The sequence below is a fragment of the Kwoniella shandongensis genome, chromosome 4, assembly GCF_008629635.2.
Source record: "Kwoniella shandongensis chromosome 4, complete sequence".
Lineage (NCBI taxonomy): Eukaryota > Fungi > Basidiomycota > Tremellomycetes > Tremellales > Cryptococcaceae > Kwoniella > Kwoniella shandongensis.
Genome location: NC_089290.1, coordinates 88,625 through 115,793, shown reverse-complemented (window position 1 = coordinate 115,793; position 27,169 = coordinate 88,625). Strand labels below are relative to the sequence as shown.

At 49.8% G+C, this 27,169-nt stretch overlaps 12 protein-coding genes across 12 annotated transcripts; 8 read left to right on the top strand and 4 right to left on the bottom strand.

Moving 5' to 3' along the window:
* Window positions 1-480: 480 nt before the first annotated feature.
* Window positions 481-1,596, bottom strand: CI109_102075 (ADP,ATP carrier protein; the record flags this gene model as incomplete). Its single annotated transcript, XM_032007637.1, has 4 exons — window positions 481-818; window positions 876-1,107; window positions 1,163-1,391; window positions 1,454-1,596. 4 exons carry the CDS (start codon window positions 1,594-1,596, stop codon window positions 481-483), a joined length of 942 nt encoding a protein of 313 aa, XP_031858075.1.
* Window positions 1,597-4,355: 2,759 nt separating this feature from the next.
* CI109_102074 (uncharacterized protein) lies at window positions 4,356-6,596 on the top strand (the record flags this gene model as incomplete). Its single annotated transcript, XM_032007638.1, has 4 exons — window positions 4,356-4,922; window positions 4,983-5,644; window positions 5,705-5,789; window positions 5,850-6,596. 4 exons carry the CDS (start codon window positions 4,356-4,358, stop codon window positions 6,594-6,596), a joined length of 2,061 nt encoding a protein of 686 aa, XP_031858076.1.
* A 438-nt stretch (window positions 6,597-7,034) lies between these two features.
* On the top strand, window positions 7,035-7,550 carry CI109_102073 (uncharacterized protein; the record flags this gene model as incomplete). Its single annotated transcript, XM_065967082.1, has 1 exon — window positions 7,035-7,550. One exon carries the CDS (start codon window positions 7,035-7,037, stop codon window positions 7,548-7,550), a length of 516 nt encoding a protein of 171 aa, XP_065823154.1.
* Window positions 7,551-7,925: 375 nt separating this feature from the next.
* CI109_102072 (uncharacterized protein) lies at window positions 7,926-8,357 on the top strand (the record flags this gene model as incomplete). Its single annotated transcript, XM_032007639.1, has 1 exon — window positions 7,926-8,357. The coding sequence occupies one exon, from the start codon at window positions 7,926-7,928 to the stop codon at window positions 8,355-8,357; it is 432 nt and encodes a 143-aa protein (XP_031858077.1).
* Window positions 8,358-8,719: 362 nt separating this feature from the next.
* CI109_102071 (uncharacterized protein) lies at window positions 8,720-10,005 on the top strand (the record flags this gene model as incomplete). The annotated part of the gene is made up of 6 exons (XM_032007640.1): window positions 8,720-8,754; window positions 8,829-8,937; window positions 9,061-9,177; window positions 9,271-9,549; window positions 9,714-9,858; window positions 9,956-10,005. The coding sequence occupies 6 exons, from the start codon at window positions 8,720-8,722 to the stop codon at window positions 10,003-10,005; spliced, it is 735 nt and encodes a 244-aa protein (XP_031858078.1).
* Window positions 10,006-10,574: 569 nt separating this feature from the next.
* CI109_102070 (uncharacterized protein) lies at window positions 10,575-14,139 on the bottom strand (the record flags this gene model as incomplete). Its single annotated transcript, XM_032007641.1, has 10 exons — window positions 10,575-11,398; window positions 11,481-12,277; window positions 12,329-12,489; window positions 12,545-12,612; window positions 12,673-13,109; window positions 13,172-13,349; window positions 13,408-13,530; window positions 13,596-13,765; window positions 13,821-13,921; window positions 14,092-14,139. The coding sequence occupies 10 exons, from the start codon at window positions 14,137-14,139 to the stop codon at window positions 10,575-10,577; spliced, it is 2,907 nt and encodes a 968-aa protein (XP_031858079.1).
* Window positions 14,140-14,574: 435 nt separating this feature from the next.
* On the top strand, window positions 14,575-15,429 carry CI109_102069 (uncharacterized protein; the record flags this gene model as incomplete). Its single annotated transcript, XM_032007642.2, has 5 exons — window positions 14,575-14,677; window positions 14,733-14,845; window positions 14,906-14,990; window positions 15,062-15,098; window positions 15,174-15,429. 5 exons carry the CDS (start codon window positions 14,575-14,577, stop codon window positions 15,427-15,429), a joined length of 594 nt encoding a protein of 197 aa, XP_031858080.2.
* Window positions 15,430-16,092: 663 nt separating this feature from the next.
* CI109_102068 (uncharacterized protein) lies at window positions 16,093-16,698 on the top strand (the record flags this gene model as incomplete). The annotated part of the gene is made up of 1 exon (XM_032007643.1): window positions 16,093-16,698. The coding sequence occupies one exon, from the start codon at window positions 16,093-16,095 to the stop codon at window positions 16,696-16,698; it is 606 nt and encodes a 201-aa protein (XP_031858081.1).
* A 329-nt stretch (window positions 16,699-17,027) lies between these two features.
* CI109_102067 (uncharacterized protein) lies at window positions 17,028-17,647 on the bottom strand (the record flags this gene model as incomplete). Its single annotated transcript, XM_032007644.1, has 3 exons — window positions 17,028-17,094; window positions 17,182-17,469; window positions 17,610-17,647. The coding sequence occupies 3 exons, from the start codon at window positions 17,645-17,647 to the stop codon at window positions 17,028-17,030; spliced, it is 393 nt and encodes a 130-aa protein (XP_031858082.1).
* A 401-nt stretch (window positions 17,648-18,048) lies between these two features.
* Window positions 18,049-21,625, top strand: CI109_102066 (uncharacterized protein; the record flags this gene model as incomplete). The annotated part of the gene is made up of 10 exons (XM_065967081.1): window positions 18,049-18,286; window positions 18,358-18,444; window positions 18,497-19,852; window positions 19,927-19,955; window positions 20,009-20,106; window positions 20,158-20,288; window positions 20,339-20,672; window positions 20,726-21,112; window positions 21,170-21,248; window positions 21,314-21,625. 10 exons carry the CDS (start codon window positions 18,049-18,051, stop codon window positions 21,623-21,625), a joined length of 3,051 nt encoding a protein of 1,016 aa, XP_065823153.1.
* Window positions 21,626-22,000: 375 nt separating this feature from the next.
* On the top strand, window positions 22,001-24,104 carry CI109_102065 (diphthamide biosynthesis protein 2; the record flags this gene model as incomplete). The annotated part of the gene is made up of 7 exons (XM_032007646.1): window positions 22,001-22,183; window positions 22,271-22,392; window positions 22,543-22,620; window positions 22,699-22,862; window positions 22,929-23,152; window positions 23,222-23,648; window positions 23,719-24,104. 7 exons carry the CDS (start codon window positions 22,001-22,003, stop codon window positions 24,102-24,104), a joined length of 1,584 nt encoding a protein of 527 aa, XP_031858084.1.
* Window positions 24,105-24,610: 506 nt separating this feature from the next.
* CI109_102064 (uncharacterized protein) lies at window positions 24,611-27,169 on the bottom strand (the record flags this gene model as incomplete). The annotated part of the gene is made up of 8 exons (XM_032007647.1): window positions 24,611-24,676; window positions 24,790-24,889; window positions 25,019-25,248; window positions 25,329-25,455; window positions 25,545-25,672; window positions 25,735-25,845; window positions 25,898-25,966; window positions 26,036-27,169. 8 exons carry the CDS (start codon window positions 27,167-27,169, stop codon window positions 24,611-24,613), a joined length of 1,965 nt encoding a protein of 654 aa, XP_031858085.1.

The following is a 27,169-nucleotide window of genomic DNA, read 5'->3' as shown; positions in this document are numbered from 1 at the left end:
CACATTATAAGCGCCTTATCTGTCTAGATGGCGATGGTAGTGAACATGGATAAAGTATGGAACGCATTCTAGTATGGGCCGAAGGGATGAAGGTGGTTGACGTTTACAACAATCGCGCGTGTCTGACCTCCACCGGATAAACGCGGATCATTTGTGGCAGATCGTGTTTCACAATCACTCGCAACTGGAACTGCAATTGCAACTGGTCTGATCACTGAACTATCTCTTGTGACATGCTATCACGTATCCACCTCGTTGCATCTCTTAAACTACGCAACCAGAACCACGACCAGTCTGAATATGATGAATCAAATGACAGAGGCAAAGAAAAGGAAGCGATATGTATAGAAGATATGACTGCAGGGGATTTATCAAAGAATAAAGGAAGGAAAGTCTGCATGTGCGAGGTAGGTAAGGGGTTGAGATGATGATGATGGGGGAAAACAGTCCGGTCAATCAGGTTGAGATTGAGCCGAGCGTTTATCCGGAACCACCAGAGTAGACCTTGCCGAACATCAACTCTTGCATCTTGTCGTAGAGAGACAAGACACCAGCACCGGCAACACCACGGAGAATGTTGGCACCGGCACCCTTGAAGAGAGACTTGGCACCCTCCTTGGCGACGATCTGAGAACCAGCGTCCATCATGGACTTGTAGTGGACGGTACCACCGGAGGTCATCATCATTCGTCGTCGGATAGTGTCGAGAGGGTAAGAAGCGAGACCAGCGGAGGTGGTGACGGTCCAACCAAGAGCGAAGGAAGCAAGGAAGTTACCCTCGAGAGGGCCGACGAGGACAACGGGCTTAATGGAGTCGTCTGAGAGGGAGGTCAGCAGTAATTCCAGTCAACGAGACGGGGACAAAGAATACTCACAAAGACCGAAGTAGAGACCTCGGTAGACAATGATACCAACGACGGAGGGGACGAAACCTCGGTAAAGACCGGCAATACCGTCAGAAGCGAGGGTCTTCTTGTAGACGTCGACCAAACCGTTGAATTGACGAGAGCCACCCTTCTTGGCGGACTTGTTGTCGTTAGCGAGACGGGTTCGGGCGTAGTCGAGAGAGTAGACGAAGAGAAGAGAAGAGGCACCAGCAGCACCACCCTGTGAAGTATTCGTTAGCACTGATAGGAAGTCAACGTATCGGGTTATAACTTACGGAAGCGATGTTACCACCGAACCACTTCCAGTAACCCTCAGACTTCTTGAAACCGAACAAGGACTTGAAGTAGTCCTTGAAGGCGAAGTTAAGAGCCTGGGTGGGGAAGTATCGGATGACGTTGGCGGTGTTACCTCTCCAGAGAGAGACCATACCCTCCTCGGCGTAAGTTCGTCGGAAACAGTCGGCGATACCCTTGTAAGGGGTAGCGAGACGACCCTGCTTGATCCTGTAGACGAAAAGTCAGTTTCGTTGAAAAAGTTTCGCGAAAGTGTGGAGCGGAGGACTCACATCTCATCCTGGTTCTGGACCAAGAGCTTGATTCGCTCGATGGGGGCGGCAGCGGTCTTGGCGACAGCGGCGGAGACACCACCCATAAGGAAATCGGTCAAGAATGCCTTGGCATCCTTGGGCTTTTTAACAACGTCGGCCATTTTGACTGAAGAAAGAGATATGTCAGCCAGAGGTCATGGGAGACGACGTGTGGAGGAGAGCAAGAGCGTTTGCAAAAGTCAAGTGAGAAGCCAAGGGGGTAGTAGAGAAGCGGTAAGAAGCTCGCTGGCCAGAGTTCGCTGAGAAGTAAAGATGTCAAGCATCTTGACGTTCCCTGCTCCAGTGACCTGTCCCACGAAGCAACGTATCTTCTTCCACCATCTGAGATCCCACCAACTTTTTTTTTTCGCAACCGCCCATCTCACAACGACAGAGTAGAGGGGGAGGGATACTCACATACTCGTCAACCTCGTTTCTACCTCGTTGCACAGAGAAAGGAAATGAGTGGTGGATTGAGGAGAAGAGGAAAAAGAGAGAAGAAGTAAAAGAAAAGAAAAGAACGAGGGGGCTGGGGTAGGGGAGTAAGGATGGGATACTCACGCGGTGTGTCTGTGGTGTGTGGTGGTGCTAGCTTGCAGAGTGTTCACAGGGGAAGGGAGCAGGGGGGAAGCAGCGAATAGGGAATACCGCGGTAAAAACGGGCTCATGGCGGAATTATCGGATAGATTCGGACGTGGCACACGGCGTTTCGCGGAGTTTCATCATGGGATCATATGGCACTGCCGGAACGAATTATCCGGAAGGGGGATCTGTGGGGTGACTGACCGCTTGTCCGGAGCCTTCTTGAATACGTCGAACGGGTCGTCCATATCAGTCCAAGAGGTCTGATCGACGTCGTCGATAGGATTGCTTGTCTAGAAAGAGGTCTCTACCACCAAAACGGGGTGTGGAGTGCACGTTGCGGCCTGTAGACCCATCTGAAAGTCAGATTGCCTTGCTATTGCTTGACATTGTGATTTCGTGGCATGCGCTCGAGGCAGTCGATTCACCAGTATGTGGCCCCGAACTATGGGGGGATCTATAGCATGTTCCCTGACTGAGACGTAGGGAGACCAACTTCTGACGCGAGCATCAAGGAAGTCATCCGCCGTACAGTGATATGCACACGTCAGAGCTATCTTTTGCATCAAGAGACCAGCACATACACGACCTTCACTCGCGATGGGAAGGCGCTTTGCATGGCTAGCGAAATGACCGCTTCCATTAATATGTTCATTTCATACGGTGCCCCCAAGCGCATAATCTCCCTCCGCACTTACTGTAGATGCTGCTGGTGAGTTTCTCTTTCACCGCAGCAACTGTCCCAGTCCGATTTCACGCAGCCACAACTTCCTGGAGCACACTGATCAGATGCATCCTTCGTCGAATCGCAGCCATTCTGGGGAAAATATACGGAGTACTAGCTGGCTTTGACGCGTCGCAACATCATTCTCATTATCTGCGTGTCTTGAAATCTGTTTACTACGGTGAGGCACTGCTAATGCCCCAAACCCCAAAATAGCTCCTCCGCCTCGATCATTTGCGATGATTATTATTGTTGGAATAACCATGCAATCGGTGTCTGTGTATGTCGTGCGACCCAAAATACCCAAACACAACATGCAGGGTCCACCAAACGCCTTTCCGGTAAGCTACCATATTGAGCATACAGTGTGGTGTATCATTCTAGCGACCACGTCTCTTCTCGAAGCCTGGAACCGCAGTATGTGCGCGTAAACAAAAGCTGCGCCGTCGTTCCTGTTTTGTTTTTGCCCCGCCCGTGGAAAACGGAAGGAAGGGAAAAAAGGGGAAATGATATTCAGGGTCTTTGGCCTGGAAATAAGCTGTTTGGGATTTTTGGGTGACTGTGATCGGGGCGTGCGAGCTGTACGCGTCAGATGATGGGATGATTGGGATGATGGGATGATGTGCAGAACAAGAGGAAGAGCAAGGAAGAGCAGAAACATAATGAACCTTACTTGTGCATTTTGGATCCTGCTCTCTCTCTCTCGGTACGCTGGGTTGTTTTGTTTTCGGTTGCGTTATCTTGGTTTACCACCATCGTCACTACACTTGGGCTTGGGACTCGTTTCGGCTCTCGCTGTCGGTATTCACACTACATACATTTTTCGATTGTTTGCTATCTACCTCTCTATCGTCGACTTGTTATTTCTCTGTTATCCACACATCTCACTCTCTTTTAAACACGCCTTTGATATCATCTACCAAGCATCCGTTCGTGTCAACTCTGAAACAACCGTCACTCCCGATCACACCAAATCACTGGAACGGTATCCACACTACCCTTTAGCTCCCCCCACCCCCCACCCTTTGGATTACGCAGCTTGACCTGTTTGACGTACTCTGCCACCGCTCAGATCTCTCTCAATCGAACAGAACGACGCTCGAACCGTCGTCACAGTCACATTTTCCAAACGAATTAAATTATCACTTGACGTGATACATCTACATCAGTCAACAATCAACTTGTCATTTGCCATTGCATCTTGGCCATCCTTCCATTCCGCGTCAAGGGTACACAACGTCATCGTCTTTTCGCCTCATCACATTGTGCGCAGCCATAACACACCCGGGCGGCGAATCAATAGACAATACAAGGCGGGTCGTATCTGGACCGAGACTGTCATAACCAGTCAATCGCGTTTGGTTTCGTTTGTTAATCATCTCCTTTGACACATCTGTGGATCGAATCAATCTTCGAACACATCCCTCTATAATCGTCTCTTCGGAATCTTACGCGACGTTCTCCTTTGTACTCAACGATCACGTCCCGTGGTATCGTTATAACTGAGCACACAGATTCGTTGACACTTCTTCCAACGCCGCAAGTGCGCGCTCTCGCACGTACCCAACCATCAGTATGCCTCGACAAATACATTCCGCCGCCTCGTCTTCTTCCACTTCCCCATCAACACGCCCTCGTCTCCTTCACCCATTATCGTTACTCACATCTCTCTTCCTGATATCCACCGCGTCGGCTCAGTCGTTGACACTTTACACTGGCGGATCGACCCCCACCGCCACTTCAGCATCCGCCGCCTCGAGCGCTGCGTACACAGGTCTTGCCGCTTATGATCCATTAACGCTCGTGCCTCCCGCACCTCCCGGGACACCCGTCACGACTCTGAATCTCGCCTTGCCACCCGACTCACAATCTGTCTTCGATTCTGGGAAGCAATTATCCATCGAGCAGAAGGGAAACTTTTTGGGATTCTCGATCGAGTTGTCGGTGGCCAATTCCCTGATGGGCAGTAGTTCCAGAAATCTCAAAGTCCCTTTCCTCAATTACATGGCCAACATTCAAACGAGAGCGGGCGCTGGACCTCTCATTAGGGTTGGAGGAAACAGTCAGGAAGACAGCACCATCTTTACCGATGGTCTGGAGGACAATGCCGTCTTGGATAAGATCAAGGTCTCCGCGGGTGTGGTGAGTAGGAAGCCTCTCTTGTGTCAAGGACACTTCCCTGATGTATTGCTTGTTTCTTAGACCGACACACCTGTTATCAACTATTCGCCAGAACTCTTCTACCTAATGGCGAATGTGACATCCCTGGTCGGCGCCGAATGGTTCTTCGGTCTCGCGTTCAACGAATCCACTGTGGACACACCGACAGGCAACGTACCCATCGCTGCCACTTATGCCCAGCAAATCCTCGGAAGCAGTCTGCGAGGATTGAGCGTAGGCAACGAACCGGATCTGTACGTGGATCACAATAAACGAGCTGCAGGGTACGGTGTCACCGACTATGTTTCCGAATTCAACAAAATGACACAATCCGTTTTATCCGACGGTTCATTGTCAAACTCTGTTGCATTCCTAGGTCCCTCGGTCTGCTGCGATGTTATCGGTTTCGAAATGGACGATGTGCTCAACGCCGGATGGTTGACCGCCAATGTCGACCACCTTGCCGCTGTAGCCGTTCAACATTATCCTACCAACAATTGTCAGATCAACGGCAACGTCATTCAGGCTCAAGATATCTTCGCCGACTTTTTGAACCACACCAGCGCTCAGTCCCTGGTCTCGCCTTACCTTGGCAACGCCGCAACCGTGCAAGCAGCCGGCAAGGAGATGATTATGTTGGAGACGAACACCGCAAGTTGTGGTGGTTTCCCAGGTTTGAGTGATAGTTTCGGTGCCGCCATGTGGTGAGTGCACGTCACGCGTCAATCATCCCTTAGCTTACGCTAACCATCGCGACTCATCAGGATGACCGACTATGCCCTTCAAATGGCCTACGGTAATTTCTCTGCTGCTCTCATGCACGTCGGTGGACAGAACGTTTACTATAACGTGAGTTGATTTATTCACATGGAAGTCTTTGCCAGGTCTGATATGTTTGTGCGCTATTAGCCCTTCACCCCTCCTCCTTCGAACCAATCGACTACCAAGCAATGGACCACCGGATCAGTCTACTACTCAACTCTCCTCATCTCGGAGGCTTTCGGTCAATCAAACGTGTCTCGAGTTGTCGACATGACTCCCAGCACCGATGTTGACGCCAACGCCATCTTCCATCCCGCTTACGCGGTGTACGAGAACGATGCTCCTTCTCGAGTGGTCTTGTTCAACTACATCGACGACGCGACGGGTGCCAACGATCTTTCGACTACCATCACCCTTAGTGGAGCCACACTCGGAGCCACAGAAGTCTATGTCAGGTATTTCCGAGCACCAACCGTCTCGGAACAGTACGATATCACTTGGGCCAACCAGACACTTGGTTACTCTTTCGCCTCGGATGGCAGACTGGCCGGCACTCAAGAGACTGTCACCATCACTTGCACTGACGGATCATGTGTTGTTCCCGTCAAAGCGCCCAGCATCGCCATCGTCTTCATGACACAGGACGCATTGACGGCATCTACAGCAAAGCAAGATGTCCAGACGGAATACGCTACTTCAGTCATCGGAAGCGGATCAGCGACGGTTGATGCGCAGGCTTTGCAAACTAGTAACGGAGATACTTCTCAAGGCAAGGGAGGAAACACGAGTAAAGGAGCGAAGAGCTGGGGTATGCCCAGAATAGATGGGAAAAGAATAGTGGGATCTGTGTTTACAGCGTCGATCTTCTCGGCAGTATTGGCATTGACGATATAGTTCCGTAACGATTTCATATAACGAGGACTTTGTCTCTCTCTCTCTAGCTTTGTGTTTTCGTTCAATTATAGCATACATACAGCATTATTATACAAACAAGGGATTTTGTTCTTCGGGTTCGGATTTATACGAGATTGTATCAGGTAGGATATCTGTCACATACGGTGTTGGTTGGGATATACATATATACACGGATCATTGTTGATATGCAGTGCCGTCCTTTCATGCTTGAGGTTATCGGTGAAACGTTGAAGAGGATCGAGATACTGATTCCATGAAAGGGACAACACGACCACTTGTCGCAGGGTATATCTCGCTGGTCTATCTGTTAGAAGACATTGTGGAATGATTTTACGAATATGTTCTCATTACAGTCACATTCGCAGACATACTAACACGTACTTGCCTACGAAGCCGTTGTAGTACAGTGAGAGGACAATGAGACGTGTGGTTGCTAAACTGAATTCCGAAGGGGTTCATACCATTTCGACCTCTATTCATGCTACTGCGATCTCGACCTCCTCTACCGGATACGTAGATGATAGTATCGACTATGTGCAGTACATCGATCGGATCACTAGTGGCGGACCAACCATCATGACCAGTGACAGATCTAGCCTGAGCCGGCATCATCAGCTCAAGAAATTTATCTCTCTCACTGACATTCACACTCACAGCCCGAGCACGACGACCGTTTCGGACGATATCCAATCACATGAAACGAAGCAGAGCGAGAGCAAACAGGGTCCAAGACGAGGAAGAAGCAATAAACGCAGATTGGCATGTCAAGCCTTTCTTCAGATACTGAGGGGGAGTTCGAGATTTGGACGTGCCCCACTGTATTCGGAAAGACCTGTGAGGAGCGAGGATGGGCAAGTGGTGTTTAGCGATTTGACTGAATCGTGCTTGGACGATGAAAGGGGAGGCGATCATGGATTTATCTTGATCTCGTAGTACTTATCGTCATGCAGTGCTATCCCTCCTTGTCCTTTCGGCGCTGGATATGCTGCAGAAGTTGACAAACTATGTTGTACAAGGTGACGATGGACAAATCAGTGGCAGAGCTGATCCTTTCTGCATGGGGAATGTCTTCTCGTCGCAGGAAGACGGTGATGGTGTTTGACTATGATGAAAGGACGACTGTAGGGTAATGTCACTCCAGTCAACGGCATGAACCTTGAAAGGCAAAGAGTAGGACATCCTGGCAAGAGCTCAATACTGTATGCCCGTCGGTGCTGGTGCTTTTCTTCACTGTTCTTACACATCAACTTCTTACATCACACATAGACCCATAAGGTCACGTCTATCAATTGACTATAGCACATCACGATGGAGTGGTGTCAAATTCCCGCCCCGAAACTCGATTCTGAGGACTTACCTGCTTGTACGCCACCCACACCCACACCCACAGCCACCACTACGGCGGAGCGACGATCCTCGGCGCCATGTGATCATGCAGAGTACATCCAAGAGGTCATTGGTGAGAGACCAATGTTATGGACTAGTGGCAGGGGAGAGAACAATTCTCATTCTCAACAACGAGAATCTTCACATCCGTCCACACAAGGTGATCCCATGACTCGGAACTCCTCAATGAAATCAGGCACGACACGTCCTGCAAAACCGTCCACAGCCCAGTCAACACACAGAGGAGATGGAACGGAAAGGGAAACGAAGGGAGAAGACAAGAAGGTTGGTCCGTCTGTGAAGGAAATGGTAGTTTGGGGCCTATTAGTGACCGCTTTAGAGGACAAGTATTGAAGGTGTGAGAAGGGGTACTGAATTGTTGATGAATCGTTACGACGGTGATGACATGTACATATGACTTATGACTGATTATGAGCAGGGAAAGACCTTGTCCCCCTTTTCAGACACCTGAAGAGGGATTGTGACTTACTGTCAATGCATTCCAAGCGAGAATCAATTGATCATTGAATGAAAGAGCTGGATGGATTTGTGCCACTTTGCTGCCTGCTGTTTCACTTGCCTGCGCTTGCGCTTCGTTCGCCTCCACTCGTCTGGTCCAGTTTCAACATTGCCAGCATATTCCGCGTTGTATCGTGTATCTTTCATACTCTATCACCACTTATCCAATATCATATCACAGTGCAACGCAAGGCAGTATGTCAACTACCACCAACGATATCCCCATTCCTAGGTGAGTCAGCTACAGACAGTCCTTAGCTACACACGTCTCAACTATCAACGGAGCTGAGACGATCAACCTTGTAGGTACGATTTCTACCAAACACCCGAGCAGCTCATCGTCGCGGTGTATGTCAAGGGATATGGAGGACCTGAGATCAAAGATAGAGTGAAAGTGGACTTCCAACCACAAGCTGTAAGTGTTGCTCCGGAATCATCCCACCCACCGAGGTGTTTTTTTCTTCTATCAGACTACCCTCTCACCTACAGTCCTATCCGTGCGCATATGTGCTGATCAACGGTGTGTTATTTATTATAGGCTATAATTGATCTTCCACCTCTCAATGACGAGTCAGAGACGAAACGTATCTCTCTCGAGCCGTTATGGTCCCATATTGTCCCAGAAAGAAGTACGATCCGAGTCTTGTCCACCAAGGTGAGCTCGCTCCCCTCGCGTCCTGTCCTTGAAAGCGCACCTTGCATGATCAAGCGACATGGCATCGTGGATTGAGCTTACAACGTACCTTAGATTGAGCTCAAACTTGCCAAAGTATCATCTGCTAATTGGCCAACACTCCTCTCCGACCCATCTCAGCCCTCAACATCGGCCCCTCTCGCCCCGCCTCCCACTACCGCTGCTCATCCAGAAGCATCGTCGTCTACTTCTAAGCCCTCTACTGAGATTGACGCCTTACCGCAATCATCTACCACGAAGGACACGATCAAAACTGGCAACAGCTCGAAGAAGAAGAACTGGGATAAAGTCGTAGATGACGAATTGGAGGAGGGTGACCAGACGAAAGATCCCGTGCGTGTTCGATAAGACTTCTTCGATTCCTCCTTCCCACTCGAGCAAACTCGTCTTCCAACTTGACCCATCAGGACATCTTCTCCTCTCCACCCCCCTCTCGTCCCTTGCACACATACTCATGCTGATGTCCGTCCGTTTTCGCTTTCGCCCTTGCCCATCAGAACGGAGGAGGCGACGCAGCATTACAAAAGTTCTTCTCGCAGATCTACTCAGGGGCAGATGACGATACGAAACGGGCGATGATCAAGTCGTTTACAGAAAGTGGAGGGACGACATTATCTACAGACTGGAACAATATTGGAAAGGGTGAGTTTGTTTGATCGAGCAGTTGGGCCGAGGAGTGACCGAGAACTCGATATTCGAGGGGCATGGATGGGGGCTAACCCGTAATCGAACTCTATAGAGACGACACCGATCAGACCGCCTGATGGGATGGAAGTGCGAAAAGTGTAATGAGGCAATGCGTATTGGATGAGACGTGGTTTCCGATCACTGGGCTCATCCGTGGGAGTGGCTTTGCAGAGGTCTCAGCTAGAGTATGCGGAAAGGTGGAGAGGATTGACGGAACGTCCTTTCACCATGTCTTGGTATTTATCCGATCAGATGTGTACTATGTCATGCATATGTCATGTGTATACAGTGATTCGTACACCCGGCAATATGACGATCTGACTAATCGCGTAGCAAAGCTAGCAAGCACCACGAGGAACGAAGGGAGGGCAGTAGACCTGACCATGGCGCTACTATCCCACTGACGCGATGAAAGATCGACACCAAGTGAATGCATTACATTCCACTCGCAATCAACTGGGCATCAGTGAACAGACTCGTTAGACGAGAATTGTAATTGATCTATTACCATTCACTATACATCCTTGATATATAATCCCGTATAGCCTAGAACTAGTACTATAACATACAACTCTTTCACCCATATCGCTCGATCCATTTTTCCTCATCCATCTCACGTACAATACAAACACCCCTCACTCGTCTCACTCATCGGACCACGGACTAATGTCCTACAAGACCAACTCTCCACTCAAAACTCCATCCCAAAACTCGTCCTCTACTTCTTCTAAACCTAACCCCAGATCTGAAGACTTTTCAGCTCCTTCTTCATCTTCCGTCTCATCTTCATCCAAGATCATAGGTTCTTCACCTCCTCCTTCGAGTTCGATTCGCGCAAGTGCGCTCTCTTTGGGCTGAGTCTGATTTGGAGTTTGAGATGCTTGATCTCCTCCACTAGGGACAGTTGCGGGTTGTAATACAGACGACGGTACGGGATTGGCATCACTGGTGGTCATCGGGGTTGGCAGATCTGGAAGACTAGGTTCGTGTGGTGCGATGGATGGTGCAGGACCAGCTGATTGGACAGAAGGTAGGGTTGGAGTGATAGATTGACCAGGGGAAGTGGATTGGCTTTCTCTCTGATTCGTATCGGTGCCAGTAGGAATCGCCCTTGTGCCCTCGCCATGTTGAATTAGGGGGATTGCGTCCGATGGCTTGGGCGTCGTGGACGAAGCACCCGCCGTAGGAAGCGCGACCGGACTCCTTGCGCCCGCAACCGGCAAGCCAGGCGACGATAGAGGCGACCTAACGAGACGCGCTGACGGTCGTTCCACTCCTGAACGAGGGGAGTACGAATCGATGCTCGCGATGCTCGGTCCAGCAGGCGACGAATGTCCATACGAGCTCTGTCGCGGTAACGCCGCATCCACAAATGTCCGTGCTAGTGGACTGGAGTAGCCCGCAAAGCCATTGTTGGTATTGGTAGCGGATGTGGATCTCGTTGGATCTGATGGGCGTTGTAACGAAGACCCGTTCGATGCAGGGTCTTGTTGACCTGTAAGGGTAGAAAAAAGAAACAACGATCAGATCTAATGCATACAACATGATTTTCGTGCGAAATATAAAGGTTCACGCACGAGGACCATCCATCCAATCATCTGCTCTCGGTCGCTTATTCATTCCTTGACCCGTACTCGAGCTCACTGCGGATGACGGTCGCGGAGATGGATATGGAGGTTCTCTCCATTGGTTGTTTATCGATGGACCGTTGGAATACGGAGTCCAATGTGTGTTTGGACCGGTCCCGCTGCTACCGTTCAATAAGCCGCTGAGTGACCGGGCTGCCGAATCTCCCTGATGAATATGACCACTACTAGTCTTCATATTCATCGGAGGACGATGCGACTCGACGGCGTTTCGAGTCGCGGATACGGCGCCCGGCAGGTGAAAATATGCCGGTTGTGAAGTGGTAGGTCCACTTGATTCCTCATCATCGTCTTCCGAGTCGGAGAGGGTCAGATCAATGACAGCGTTCGAGGGCTGCACAGAAGGTGTACGACTGGAAGATGCGGTGGCGTTGACGGAGAAGGTTGGTGGGGGCAGTTTCGGAGTAGCGACCGGTGCTGGGGGTGGGACCGAGTGCGAACCGTTGATTTTTGCGAGGGGTTGCTCGCTATCCTCGTCCTCACTATCCGATAACAGAACTTCCACGATCTTCCGCTTGTTACTCGAAGCCTCGTCAGAGGGCGAAGCTACACTTGTTTGACGAGGTGTATCGACGTCAGGCTTGGTATCCGTCGTCGGTTGAATTCCGTGTTTCGCTAACCAAGTGTCGGTCCCGTATTTGTTGTCCTCGCTGTGCCACTCCCCGCTTGGCTCCAGAACGACTTCCTCAACCTCCTCGGGCACGGCATCTAATATCGACATCACGTAGCTGTACAACTGTCAGCGTATCATCGGACACTCGACAGACGATGTCACGTACCCGTCTACTATCAGATCTGGGAATTTCAACTCCCTACTACAGTGCGGACACAGCCATTGTGGATGTTGAGCATTGCTCTCGATCCACCACTGGGCATCGAAGCATTGTATGTGTGTACATTTCGAAGATCGGACTGGCCTAGCTATTCTCATGTAGGAAAGCTGAGCGGACAAAGGAAATCAGCTTGGTAGCTATGTACACAAGCGATAGACGTACTGGGTCTTTCAAGGACATCATTGAAGTTCCCACAACGATATCGTCGTCCTCTTCCAGTCTTCTTTGTGCTACCATCAGACCCGACATCAGTGCCGATACCAATCGTCCACTCGAGCAGGCTGACTCACATTCTTTCAATGATTCTTCAGCACTCGTCGGTTCCAATTTATTCAGTCGACTCAGCAACTCCTCCTTACTCGTCAACTCGGCGAAGACGATTTGGTAGAAGAATCGCTTTGAAAACTCCTTCTTCTTCCCCACGGTCGGTCCTGAATGACCAAAGATGACGTTGATCATCCTCCCAGGTACTCTCGACAATCCATTTGGTCCCTTTTCCAAATCGAACGGTGGTGCACTACCCGCTTTCCCTCTTAACCCTTTCTCCTTGAATGACAAGTTGTAGTTGTCAACCGAGACATCAGGATTCGATGGGTATTCTATCGGTATATTGCGATTTGATACCAAACCTTGTCCAGGTTGGACAGGCATACCGGAGGGGCGATAATAGTCCGACGAGGTGCAGAATAGTCGGATGGCATATCGAGGATGTGAACCAGGATTTGCTCTGAATTCGAATTTGCCCATCAACATACACCCATGGTGGTAAAGGTAGATATTGACACTCACCTTGTATAGTTGAGCTTCTCTATCACGTCGTTCGGTATGCTGAAATTTGTCCGTCTCTCCCTTCGAACATGCGAGTTCTCACTCGCAGATATGTCCGGTAACATCTCCATGTTGGTTAAAGCCTTGATCGGCTTCCATGACGGGTTCGCTTTCCAGTCCTGCATCACTGCTGCTGGACCTGTAATAATCGTAAGTAAGGGAAGCCTATGTCTCATGTATATAGAGATCACACTCACGTTGATAGGAAGAGCTGGAATAGCCCGAAGCTGGACGTGATGATCCAGACGCGGCGGTGTATGCGTGTCCATAGCCATTCGAAGCCGTTGTAGCAGGTACAGCGGGTCGAGGGACATGATGACCTAGTATATCGAGATATCGTCAGCCTTCCATCCCTCATTAGGGAATCAGGCAAGAACGGGCTCACTGGAACTGCTAGATGCCGCCGCAGGTACACCACCAAATGTTGGGGGAGGAGCTTGATACGTGTACGTGGGATACCGCGCAGGTGTACCGATTATCTCACAGCTCTGTCTCACTCGAGCATAAGTAGGAAGATCGTTTTTAGCCTTCATTTCTTGAAAAGCGTGTTGAATTCTAGTCAAAGGTCAGTGAGTTACCTCTTCCGCAAGACAAGGTGAGCCAAACTCACTTTGCTACAACATCGGCTTTTCGTTCTTGACTACGTAGAGGGACGTAAGACTTCCCAAGCTCGTAAATCTTGTCTGCGAATTGTCGGAGAGTGGGGATCGTCTGTCGCGCGAGGTATGTGTATAGAAAATACTGTTGAGGGGGAGGGAAGGAGCAGGAAGTTGACGTTAGCTCTCATTCCTTCTACTGTGATCTGGGGACGGAAAAGTCGTCGATGGATATGATGGTAGAAAGAAAGGGGACACAGGGGTAGAGCGATGGGATGCACATACGTTGAAGTCGTTCCAATCTGTCTGTAAGACAGGTGTAGGTGTAGACATGACGAGTTGGCGATCACGCCGCGTCTAAACAGACGTTGATTTCCGTCCCAGGCAAACTTGGCAATGATAGTCGATCGAACACTCTATAGCTCAGATAAGTCGCCTATATCAAGTGTATATTATAGATGGGAGATAGGTGGCAAAGTCAATTGATCAACATTGGAAAGTGCTCTCTTTCCTCTCTGTCACTCCTGTGTTTCTTTCCACCATAACCAATCCACTCACTCGATCGCACTAAATTTGATCCCGTCAATGTTTGAGAAGAGTGGAGGGTGCTTCGTCTCAATTCCAACTTTCTGACTTGCGTATTTGCTCTCTCTCGACATACTGAATCGCGAAGTCGTACTTGATCCAGCATACATTACGGTCTTATAGTACTGCCGACCACCTAACGACTGGGAACAAGGAGAAGCCATTACTTGACCCGCCTACACCATGTCCGAGCTTACTACCACCAAACCCTACGACGACCTGTCAAAGGAGGAACGAGATGCCGTCGACGCAAAGGAGCGAGAGAGGGAGAGACAGGAGCAAGCAGGTATGCTACTTGCCTACAACTCAAACAGCCCGCTGTTTGACTGACTTCACGATAGCTCTTCCGTACAGCTGGACTCAGGACCTTGCCACTGTGACTGTGACTGTCCCGTTACCGAAGGGAACAAGAGGCAAAGACCTCAATGTTGTGATCCAGAAAACGACGCTCAAGGTGGGTCGGGGTAGTTTCACTACCAATCCGTAGCATTTACGTTCTGACACAATGACTCAGGTGCAACTGAAATCATCGCCTGAACCGATACTTGATGGAGAGCTGTTCAACGAGATTGCAAAGGATGACTCTTCATGGACGATTGGTACGTATAGCAGACCGTTTCGTGACTATCTGTATCCGACTTCGTTCTAACGCTTCATTGTTCGTTCGTAGAGGACGGTGTCCTCTCAATAGAACTTGAGAAAGTTTCGTAAGTGCAGTCCTTATTTCTACTGACGATACAACGCAAGCGGAACTCTTGCTGATGCAAACTCATCCTGCGCAGCGCTCACATCCAATCTCATCAATGGTGGCCGCACGTCCTAACGCACCACCCGAAAATCGACACCACCAAAATCCAACCTGAAAACTCCAAACTCTCAGATCTAGACGGCGAGACCCGAGGAATGGTCGAGAAGATGATGTTCGATAACAAACAGAAAGCGATGGGGAAACCTACTTCGGACGAATTGAAAAAGATGGAGATGTTGGAGAAGTTTAAAAAGGCTCATCCCGAGATGGATTTCAGTAACGTGAGTTGACTATCATTTCATGACGGTTCGACCCCTTGAAACAGATGTAAAGCGGAGGACTGACGTCGATGCTTTGACTGGTGTAGGCCAAGATCTCATGATCGTCGTTTCTCTCTTCTTCATGATTGCTACCAACCACACTGTAAACATTCTTGCATGACATGAAACATCCCATTTGGCAGCTGGTGGGACAGAATACACACGTGCCGACTACTGCGCCAGTCCGTGTCTCGTGTATCTTGAAGGATTGACCAAGGATGTGGGACGTCCCCGACCCCTTTATATGTTTCGTGAAAGGAGTCACCTATGTCTTTCCTTTCAAGTGTAGCCCCTCCACATGCTGATCAAGCTCGTTGACATCTGAGTGGACACGAAGGAGAGTCCATCACACCGCATTGTCATTGTTGTTATCATTGTCTTTGTTATTGTTGTTGCCATAATCCTCGATCGCATACCCTGAAGTTGCAAGTCAACGTGATACCAAGAAGCCCAGCACTCTGATATACCTGCACACATATACCTCGCCGGATTGGTATTGTCAAATATACCTCTTACTTATATTGGTGCGCATAAAAGCACCGGTGATCACCATCTCGCCCACTTCCTGATCACCCCTTTCTCTGCTCGAGTATTCCAATCTTGTAACGTTGTGTGGATCGTCCATCGTACAAAATGACGATATACGTCGAGAAAGCAATCTGCGAGGCACTCGTGATCCTCGTCATCGTCTTTGCCTTTCTCATCATCGGTTCTCTCCCTTCTTCTGCCTCCTCCAATCGAACTCAAAACTCCTCCAGACCTAGTAGTACAAGAGGTGATCGCGGCGGGAAACCCGAATCTGGATCACGGTCAAGCGATCGCGATGGCGACGAATCATCGGATCGTGATCGTCGTGGACGTTCAGGTCGTGGGAATGACGATCCAGAAAGGTCGACGTCCGATACTTCACCTCCCAATTCCAATTCCGACAAAAAATCTTCTCGTCCTACCGATCCTACTAAACCTGACGATCCAAAACCTCCAGACTCATCAACAGAATCTGGATCCGACTCTGAACCTAATACATCCGCATCAGAGGACGAACCCCCCACCTCGGATAGTGAGACCCCAACAAGTGAGAGTGAACCTGATACCCCTCGATCGGATACGTCGGATGATGATGGTGGACATGTTGACTTTAGAGCGAGATTGGCGGATGATTTGACCTTGAATGTGAGGAACACACAGGGGAAGCAGTTTAACGTCAGATATATAGATGATAGGAATGTTCCGAGATAGACTTGGCCGATTGGGACACCAGCGATCAGTAGTTGTATGTTAGATGAGTTTGCTGTAAAGGGTGGAGCCGTTAAGGGAGATGGATATATAGCTTGTACTGTAATCGCGTAGTGTCTGTATGGTCAGTGTATAATCGACAAACATGAAAACTGGTCAGTAAGTTGATCTCGATGGCGGTTTCGACCACCGAGGACACGAATCTAGTCCCGAATACAATGTGTCGAGCCGAGCGATTCAAAATTTTTCCGCTGACGAGGACGATATCAACCCCAAAGATGAACCAACATGCATGGTCTGTGTCTTTCATCATCTATCCCCTTGAGAAGAGTCTAGTCACTTGTAGGCTCAAAGTATCGCCATTGTCCAGGTTCGGGTGCTTGTTCGAGGTTCTCCCAGCTGAATGAGAGCCAAGCGAAACATCAGCAACAAGATAACATCGATTCCTCGACGAATGAGATAAAGTGTAGAGAGACTCAAACTCACGACTTCCACTCTGTCATCTTTGCAACCAACCCTTCTTCTGTCTTTGCCTCATCCAACAAAAGCTCTACAATCTTACCAAACTCTCCTTCTACCTGAGCGACATCGTCTCCACTCTTCTCGACGACCGACAATCGATGTTTGGTGAGAGCCTCGGTAGCTTGTCGATAGACTGATGTAGGGGGAAGTGAAGAGAGGGAAGAGAGGGTGGAAGAGTAGATTGATTTCAAAGCGGGGAGAGGATCGGGATGGACTTCGAGTCCTGTTATTCCGGTTGTGGTTTTGATGGGTCTGCAATGGGTGTACATGTCAGTGATCTACACCAAAGAAGAGAAGCGAAGCGCATTCGGTCGATTGAGCGTGGTTGATAGTTGCGATCACATGGATGAAGGGAGAGGGTATGGGTTCAATTGTATAGTTGTCGGACTCACTTGAGGGCACTCAGGAGGACTCGAGAAGCACGGAACATGACGATCGTGTATCTAAGGTGGACTGAAAGAGTAGAAGTGTAAGTGGGAGTAAGTGATCGAGAGGTGTTGTTGAGAATATGACACATTGCGAACCAATCTGTCGAATGTTGAAATCGGGATTGGTGGACGGCAGAGTGCATGAGAATGTGAGCCTGATACCCATGTATACAGATGTTATCAGGTACATTCCTGCTTATGTTATTCCGCGTCGGATAATGGATGATGACCGGCGCGTCCACTCAACCACTTTTTGCTTTTTGCTTTCTTCTTCCACTGTAACGGTAACGGCAACCTCCATATCAGACCATCTTGATGCTTGTATAATAGACTGCGGCCTTGCAGTGATCGACCGCCTCTTCCCTCTTCCTCTCAACTACCTTAGGGAGACCGGCCGTCCGCCATGAATTCTTCACCGCCGCCTCCGTCTTTCACCCTCCCACCTCTCAACTCTTCCGGTAAATTCCTGCTCACACCGAGTCCCACGCCGTCTCCCGATGAAACGGAAAGACAATTCCAGTTCGGCGATGGCAGTAGTCAAGCTGGACCGAGTCCGAGTAGGAAGGGAAAGGGAAAGGCGACAGAGGTGTATGTTAAGGAGGATGAAGGCAGGATATCGATGTATGTGAAGCTGTTTGATGGTAAGCGTTTTCCCTTTACGTGGTGTCTGCTTGAGAAAGTGACCATCTCATTAAAGGTGACGGTATCGCAGAAATGATCACTACTGTCCTTGATTCCGAATCGCATCTGTTCACTCCCCGGGAGATGTGGATCTTGCGGTACATCCTTGCTCTTCCTTGTAAGCTGCTTGGTCCTGCGTGAATTTGTCTACCAACGCTGACATGCCGCAGACGAGCCGCATTACCTTCTCACGAGATTGCTCCTGCGACGACCTTGCAAGATACATCCCTTTTCATCCCTGGTCAATGCCTACTCTTCCGAACTCGGGGAGGAAGGTGTCAAGCGTGCCATGCGAGCTCTATCTCGTTCACTACCGATACCGCAAGATCTACTCGATGCCGAACCACCTTACGAACCGCCGACCGAATCGACCTTCAGCAGACCTCCTCTCACTCCCCTCGCACCCACCAAATCATATCCCACACCTTCATCGTCCAAAGTCAAAGGGAAGCAACGGTCCAGCTCAAGTCTGAAGCCATGGGCAACACTTCCAACCGGGTTGACTGTAGAGGAAGAGAAGGCGGATCCTGATCTTGCAGAGGCATTACGGGAGAGTCTTTGGGCAGCCAAGGTTGGAAGAGTGGAGCTGGATGAAGATGGGCAAAGAATCGATACACCTCCACCGGTAGCACTTTCACAATCACGATCGGTTTCGGGGGGTTCATCCACCTCATCTTCTTCGCGATCGACCACTTCCGCAATCAACACGATTTATGACGAAGATTTCTCGCTCGTGCCGCGAGCTCCACCGCCTATCACTTCACTTGCTCGCGATGAGAAACAGCTCACATTGGACGAGCTCATGTCCTGTATCATGGCGGACGATCTACGGAAAATAGCCAGAGCGAAGAAGATACCGCTTTCAGCGTTATCAAACCGAGAATCGACAATGACAGCGCTTCGAGGAATGGCGAAGAAGCAAACAGTTCTGAGTTTTACTCCTGTGAAGGGGAAAGGGAAGGCGACGGACAACGGCAATGGACGACAGATGATTCTTCCCTTTTCACCCGGTCCTAAGTTGACATCGGAAAGTCTGCTGGTCAACCAGCTTCTGCCCCATCTCGGCCATTCAGCGGTCCAACTAACCCCCGAACTGCACGCTCTCATCGCTCGAGTCAACTTGATCTTCTCCCGTACACCACCACTTACGTCTGGAGGTGCATCGCTCATGCTACCCTCTATCCTTGTCACTTCGCACAAACGGCGATATCCAGAATATGGGTCACCTACACGATCTCGAATATGGAACGATCGAGAGGAGTTGCTCAAATGGGAAAGAGCAGTCGGATGGGAGGCGCTGGTCAGTGATGCGTTAGGAGAGACATGGGTAGAACAGAGGAAGAACCCGCTACCTGGATTTGGAGTTAGTAAACCAATGTTGGGCCGTACGGAAGGTGCGAAGATCGTGAAGAGGGTATGGGAGGGGGTCTGGGTGATATGGACGGATCTGGTGGAAGGGAGCAAGGGAGCGGCAGTTGATAGCGCCAAAGAAGAGGGAGGATTGGTAGGAGATAGGTTCAAGACAGGTAAGTCCACCTTTTTTTTTTACGTCTGAGACCTGTAATGGGGAGGAAAGGCTGACATCGAATGTGCTTGATAGGCCACGTATTGACCAGAATTGTATACAAGGTAAGTTTTGTGTTATACGAGAAGGTAGATATGAAGCTGAATTTATGAAATAGGGTGCAACTGCTTTGGGAATATTGCATGAGTACGATAACGAATGTATGGTGCTCAAAGCGCTTCTGGCACAACGGAGATGGCGACGAAGTAGACGAGGGTGAGTTGTCCTCGTCAATTGCCGATATTGAAAGCTGACAATCTCATGCAGTGCATGGTACGATCGACTGGCGCTGGTTCTGATGAACCATTACAACGCGAGCCCGGAAGAGAAAGAGGAGAAGTTGCGAGAAGCTACGCAGGTCTGTATAGACGGACTGCTGGACGAAGATACACATCTCAGTAAGCTTCCCGTGCCTTTGTCCTCGGTTCGCAAGCTGAACATGAAATAGTCTATCGGCCAGCTCTATCCCGACGTCTCACGCGACTGGAGAACAAACTCAATCTGCCTGCTGATGAACGACACATCTCATACGCTTCTCTGAACAAATGTGAAATACGAGAACTTTCTGCACCTCGAGTAGCGGAGAATGCCGGTCAGCCACGCTTCCGTGCACGATCGGACAGCGTTAGGGGAGAGCGTGAAGCGAGTCCAGGAATGGGCGATGAAGAAATTGCGCGTGGTGGCATGCAACAGGTCGGGAAGAGTGTGTGGGTTGGCAAAGAAGGAGAAGTAACTGTGGAAGGTTGGGTACTGGAGTGGTGGGAAAAGAAGGGTTACAAGGGGTATGTCGCGACGACGTTTTAACGATCTACGGATGAAGCTGATAATGTCACAGGTATCACTCCGAGTCATCCATCCTGACAACGTTGTTCACCCTTCTCATGTGGCCTGTACTTTTCCATCCACTTCCTGGAGCCTTCGAGACGCCATATCAAACTGCACCACTCGATCTGGGCGAAGACACTTTTGCCCCTTCTCGATTGGACCTGATTGAAGCTCGACTCGAGGCAATGAGCAAGACCAAAACTGCTCTAGAGATGTTGAGGGAGACTGATTCTCGGGAGAGACCAAGAGGGACATGGGCCGTCGGAGTGAATTGGGAATACGGGGCTGAAGATCTGGAAGAATTGCTGGAATGTCTTGGTGGCGCGGGATTAAGTGGTGTCTGCAGGATGTTGGCAGAGGAGTACAGACATCGTGTGAGCGGAGTACCGGATCTCATGTGAGTTTGCGGAGAAGTATATATAACTAGAAGTTTCAGTGTTGATTCTCTTGACAGTGTTTGGAACTACGAGACCAAAGAAGCTAGATTCGTCGAGGTCAAAGGTCCTGGAGATAGTTTGTCAGAAACTCAGAAGGTGATTACACCAGGTTTCACTGATTTCGAACCAGGCGCTGATCTACTGTGGAATGATGTGTGTAGGTCTGGATCGACGTTCTGTTGTCTGCCGGTATCCAGGTCGAAGTCTGCAAAGTCAAAGCTCTCAACGCGACCGCCAATCAATTGGTGAAACTCGAGAAAAAACGAAAGTCATCTTCGTCACTGACATCAATCTCGGGTTCGGGAAAGAAGGGGAGGAAAGGGTATATCAGAGATGGGGACGGAGAGTGGGTGGATGACGATGGTCTGGTGGGGATGAAAGATGAAGAGGATGAGGGTTGGGAGAAGGAGGATGAGATGAGGTACGAAAGTGGGGACGAGGGCAAGGGCGGGGGGAAATTGGTGAGGAAGTGAGCGGGTCAGCCTATCATGTTGTAATGCGTATAATGGTCACATGTGTCAACCTGTTGTATGCTCTAAGTGAAGCAGCCGATGCTGTATCAATATGTATCTCGTGTACCATTTCCCGTCAACGATTGATTTCCCAATAATATGATTAGCATAGGTGGCAAACTATCCGGACGACCTCCACTGTTAGTGGGATCAAAATGTTGACGCAAGGAGCGAGCCGAACGAGCGAGTGACAAAAGTTGATGATCCAATACGCTTCGATTTGTTTGCACATCACTCAAACTGTCTACTGAGCGACAACACACACACGGATCATCCGAACCAATCCCGGCACGCGAAATACCTCCGAACGGCTGTAGCTGGTTCTGATCCGCCATCATGTCCGACCTCTTCTCGACTCCTGCCGAACACGCTCTGCAACATCCTGAACTTGACGAGGTATTGCACAATGCCCAAGCTGGTCCATCATCAATGGGTGATGGAGCAGAAGGGATGAGTATCGAAGAGGCATTCGAGGTAGAAGGGACTATTGAGAAGATCCTAGAAGGGGGTTATAAGACGGTACGTTTACTACGGTACTGGTGTCAGGTAGCTTCGGCTAGATGGTCTTGAGATGAGCTGACTCAAGCTCATGCCTTCGTACGATAGATCGGACTACAGTTTCCCGACGAGTTGCTCCCTTCCTCGGTATCGGTATATCGGGCCATCCAAACTCGGATACAACACACAGGTGCACAGGCATACGTCCTTGCAGACAGTACTTATGGAAAGTGAGTATTCACTGTCTGCACTCTGTCCCAAGGCTGCTCTTTCCTTACTTCCTTTCTCAATCTCATCCTCAAATCAAACGACTTCGAAACCCGCTTGAACAGCTTTGCATGATTGTGGAGTGGACACTGATTGGTAACCTGCCCCTCCAGCTGCTGTCCCGATATTCTGAGCTGTTTGCATCTCCCCGCCGACTTCTTGGTCCACTACGGCCACGCCTGTCTCACACCGTACGTCTAGATAGATCTCCTCAATCCAGTCTACATTAGGCCACACCTTAGCTAATTCGTGCACTTTTATGCGTGTAGGACCGACGCTTTGCCTGTTCACTACGTCTTCCCCCGACGGAAATTGGATGTTGAGCACGCTGCAAAGTCGCTCTTGGAGTCTAGCGCAGATGAGCTCAGTGATGCTGGAGGAGGGAAGAAGGGCGTCGTGGTGGTCTGGGATGTAGCCTACGATTGGATAGCGGGTAAGCTGACTTGCGACTCTTCCATCTCAACCACGAGTGAACCGTGGCTGATCTGATTGTAAACAGATCACATCACCGAGACATTTTCAAAGGTCGCTACTGTCCCAATCGCTTTTGCAGCGATCCAACGTCCATCTACAGCTCCCGTTGACAAGGGTAAAGGCAAATCACCCGCATTGAGATCGATCGACCCGCCGGCAGGTGTGGAGATGGGTGATTGTGTGTTGTGGTATATTGGTGAAGAAGGGAGAGCATGTATGAATTTACAAATGACACATGCGTCGAATCCGGTGAGCAAGGACCTTCACCCGTCTCGCTTAGTATCGCACTCTTTACTGATCAATGTATGTCGAGTTCAGCTCTTCTTGTACTCTCCTACAAATACCACCGTCACCGCCTTACACCGAAACACCTCCCGTCTACTCTCTCGTCGTTTGTTCGCATTACATCAAGCTCTCAATGCCGACATATTCGGACTGATCGTATCCAACATCGGCCTGGCCTCTTCCAAACCTCTCCTCGCGCAACTCCGTTCCGACCTAACAAAGCACAAGAAGAAATCATACACCCTAAGCGTGGGACGACTGAACCCCGCCAAATTGGCAAACTTTTCAGAGATTGAGTGTTTTGTCCTGGTCGGATGTAATGAAGGTGGAGTGGTGGATCAATCTAAGGATTTTATGGCTCCTATCATCACTCCCTGGGAATTGGAGTTGGCACTGCAAGGGGAGAAACACGTTTGGCAGCCTGAGAAATGGACGCTGGATCTAGGCGAGGTGTTGAAGAGTGAGTCGGGCCGTGTTCACTAAAACCAGATACGAAGTTGCGATGTGCTGACGTTTCGTTCCACTCTTAGATGCACAAGAACATAATGCGGAACAGATGAAACTTAACTCAAAGAACACAGACGAGGGAGACCAAGACGCAGACCACGACGATGACGATGAAGACGATGTCGGTCCCGAATTCTCCTTGATCACAGGAAAGATGCGAACAATCAAACGATTCACCAACCCGTCCAGCTCCTCCAATACGGGTGTGGAAGGAATAGAGAACGGGACTCGAGACTTGACACTTCGTAATCAGAATTTCACATTGGCCAAACTCGAATCGGCCGGCAGCAATTTCCTCGCGTCGAGAGAATTTAAAGGACTCGAGATGAGAGTGGGCATGGACGAGCCTAGCTTGTTAGAAGAAGGGAGGAGTGGTGTAGCGAGGGGTTATACAGAGGAGAAGAAGTGAGCGAGCGAGCGCACACGAGCTCGACGAGTTTGGTGTGTCCGACCATAGTATTGCATGCAAACTTATTCGTGATTGACCTCATCGTCTGGACAATGTCATTGACAATGGTGATTTGCGGAGACGAAAGGTCAGCTAACTGCTATCATGCTCAAACTCTGGAGCATGACCGATCTGAGGTTCTCTTGCCCTTTCCACTCCGACTATGCAAAGTCCACCACCACCACTCGCGATCATGGCCACGCAAAGCTCAACCAAGAAAATATGATATGGTATGGTATCGATCCATCATCTGATCTGATCAAAGTGAAACACCTAAATACTGTATCTGTAGTACACTGTCTATATTCGCCTGGATGGTTTGCCCAGAAAGGTGTGTTTGGAACTTCTATATCTTCTCTTGCGCGATTGCACCGCACTCTGCGCTGCAGTGTGCCACGACACGCTCTACCGTCTTCAAATCCACGTCCCAGTCCCAATCCATATCTTCTTGTCCGTTCTATATTTCCTTAGGTCCTATCCAGGACCTTTGTCTTCTTCTTCTTCTCTTGATACTCGACATAACCATACCATGCCTAAGGGGAGTAGCAAAGATCAGTACTGTGCGTATTGAGTACAGGTGGACACTGTCGCGTTGCACGGTGTGAGGGGCGGGGGATGGGTTGGAAAGACGAGACGAAGTACTCACTCCACCGATCAATGTCAACAAAATACCAATCGCGTTCGTCGGTGAGATGTTGTAGTTGAACAGCACTACTGACAACGCGATAGTCAAGACTTGTTTACAACTGCGCAGATGTGTAAAGATCAGCATTCGTCTTAATAGTCTTTTCTCAAGCTATGACCGGAAGTAAAGGCCGCAGGATAACGAAAGTTCTCCTTCATCGCAGAGATTAATACGGAACGATCCCACTCACTTTGCCGAAACAGTCATTGTCAATGCTCCCGCCTTCTTATTCGCCGTGAACGAGACGATATTCAGTCCGCAAGCAATCACACCATTGATCAACAATGCGATCGCTTTCGACCTCGTCATTTGTGTTGCGCCGTATCGTCGTACTCGTTCCAGCTCGCCAGTGTACCATCCGCAGATGACACATTGGATGAAAGCCAATGGTGACATTCGCATGAGCAGATCGAGTGGGTGCTACGAGACGATCGTGTCGCGAATCAGCCTCGATCTTGTGAAGAGCGTGCAGCATATGGTGGTCATAACACAACACTCACGAGCTTCAGTCGGCCACCTGAACCGGTCTGAATCAGATTTGTCACAACCGTTTTCAACGCGGCAAGGAAAGTTCCAAGAAGAGTAAGGATCAATCCCCAAGCGGTAAAGTAATAATCGCCATATGTTCTGCAATGACAAATGTCGTCAGCTTCATATCTCATGAGTTGAGGTATCCTAGCATCTTCGGGCAGACCCGATGAAAATCGGACACTCACGCGAAACCGACTCCCGCCACGACCGGTAATAATGAGATCAACTGGATAGCGTTGAACCTCGTTCGAAGGAAGATGCTAGAGATGAGAATGGTGAATAGTGGTGTGGACGCTCGGACAACTTGGTGGAACTACGCAACAACAACCGTAGAATCAGTATGAAATAAGGTGACTCATTGCGCAAACAACTCACCGGCACTGTGACAAGTTGCAAACTGATATTGCTGACGGCGATATTGATCGTGTAGAGGACGGAGAATGCGGCGAGGGTAAGGTTCTCCTTTTGTGTCAGTCGCGCGGGGGTCTGCGGAGCGACGGTCAGCCATGCTTCACAGTTTGATTTCGTGGCAACTCACAAATGCGCCTCGTTCCAGGGCAAGATATGTCCCGGCGCAACCAGACAGGGCATGAAGACCGGTCAAAGTCTGGTCGATTAGTATGTCTCAGCGTCAGCAAACACTTTATCATTACAAGAGGTCAGGCAGCTGACTCACATATGGGAAAGGGAAGCTGACGAGGACGACCTTGTTGAACAGGGTCAAACCCAGATTGAAGAAGAAATACATCCCTAACCAATACCCCACACTATCTTTGAACGGGACTCGAACAGGGTGGACAGTTGGCGATGAGCCGAGATGCGACTCTTTGCCTGTTAATGGGAAGTTTCCATAACCGTTATAACCGTTCGCTGACCAAGCTGGATTGCCATGTAAATGTGGTGGATCGTATGGGTTATCGCCGGAACCCGTAATGCTATTGTTGTTATGCAGCGTAGAGGCGGTTTCACCGATTGGTGGATAATCCGGCGGACTTGTCTCTCCCATCCCATCCATCTTGTTCGGACTGATCACCCTTCCTCTTGGTTCTCCTGAGGGATAACCGAACTGAGACGACGAGGCAAAGCTGCCGATTCCGTTCGCGCCGTTGGGGACGGGTACTCGAGGTGAGACGGTACGAGGTCTACCTGGTGTCGTGAATTGCGAAGTGTTGGAAGGGTGCAATGAAGCCACCAATGATGGTTGTTGGGTCGCGTAGCCGCCCGTGCTTGATCCAGCTGAGAGACTTTGGGCCATGCCATAGCCGCCTACTGCTGATGTTGCACCGTTACCATTGCTAAGAGCTCCACTCTCATGTGAACTCGACTTTTCCACAGGATGCGGCTGAAAGGAGGGAGAAGGGAGTGGAGAAACCTCTCTTGTAGGGGAGGATAGTTCTACTGGAAGAGGGTTGGAGTCTGGTGGGAAGTTGATGCCCATACCGGCGACCACTGAGCTAGACGAATCGTGTCGAATGAGTGGAGGAGGAGCAGCGACTCCGTTCTCTCCGGGGGAGGCGTAAGAATACCCGTCAGGTGTACCTTTAGGTTGCGAAGGCATGTTCGGCTCGTTATTGTTGGTCGAATGAACACCCGTGGCAGGACCTATCACGGACGTGGTAGTCGAAAGAGCAGGCACGAGTTTGTTCGGAGACGAAGGAGAAGGCGTCTCCGGTGGCGATGCTGGTTGAGGTGATTGAGGGATATAACGATTGAGCGTCAGTTTTGGTTGCTGATCGTGCAGAGGCGATTGCGATTGCGATTGCGATTCTGGTGAGACGGAAAGGTATGAGATAGGAGGCTGTTGAGACAT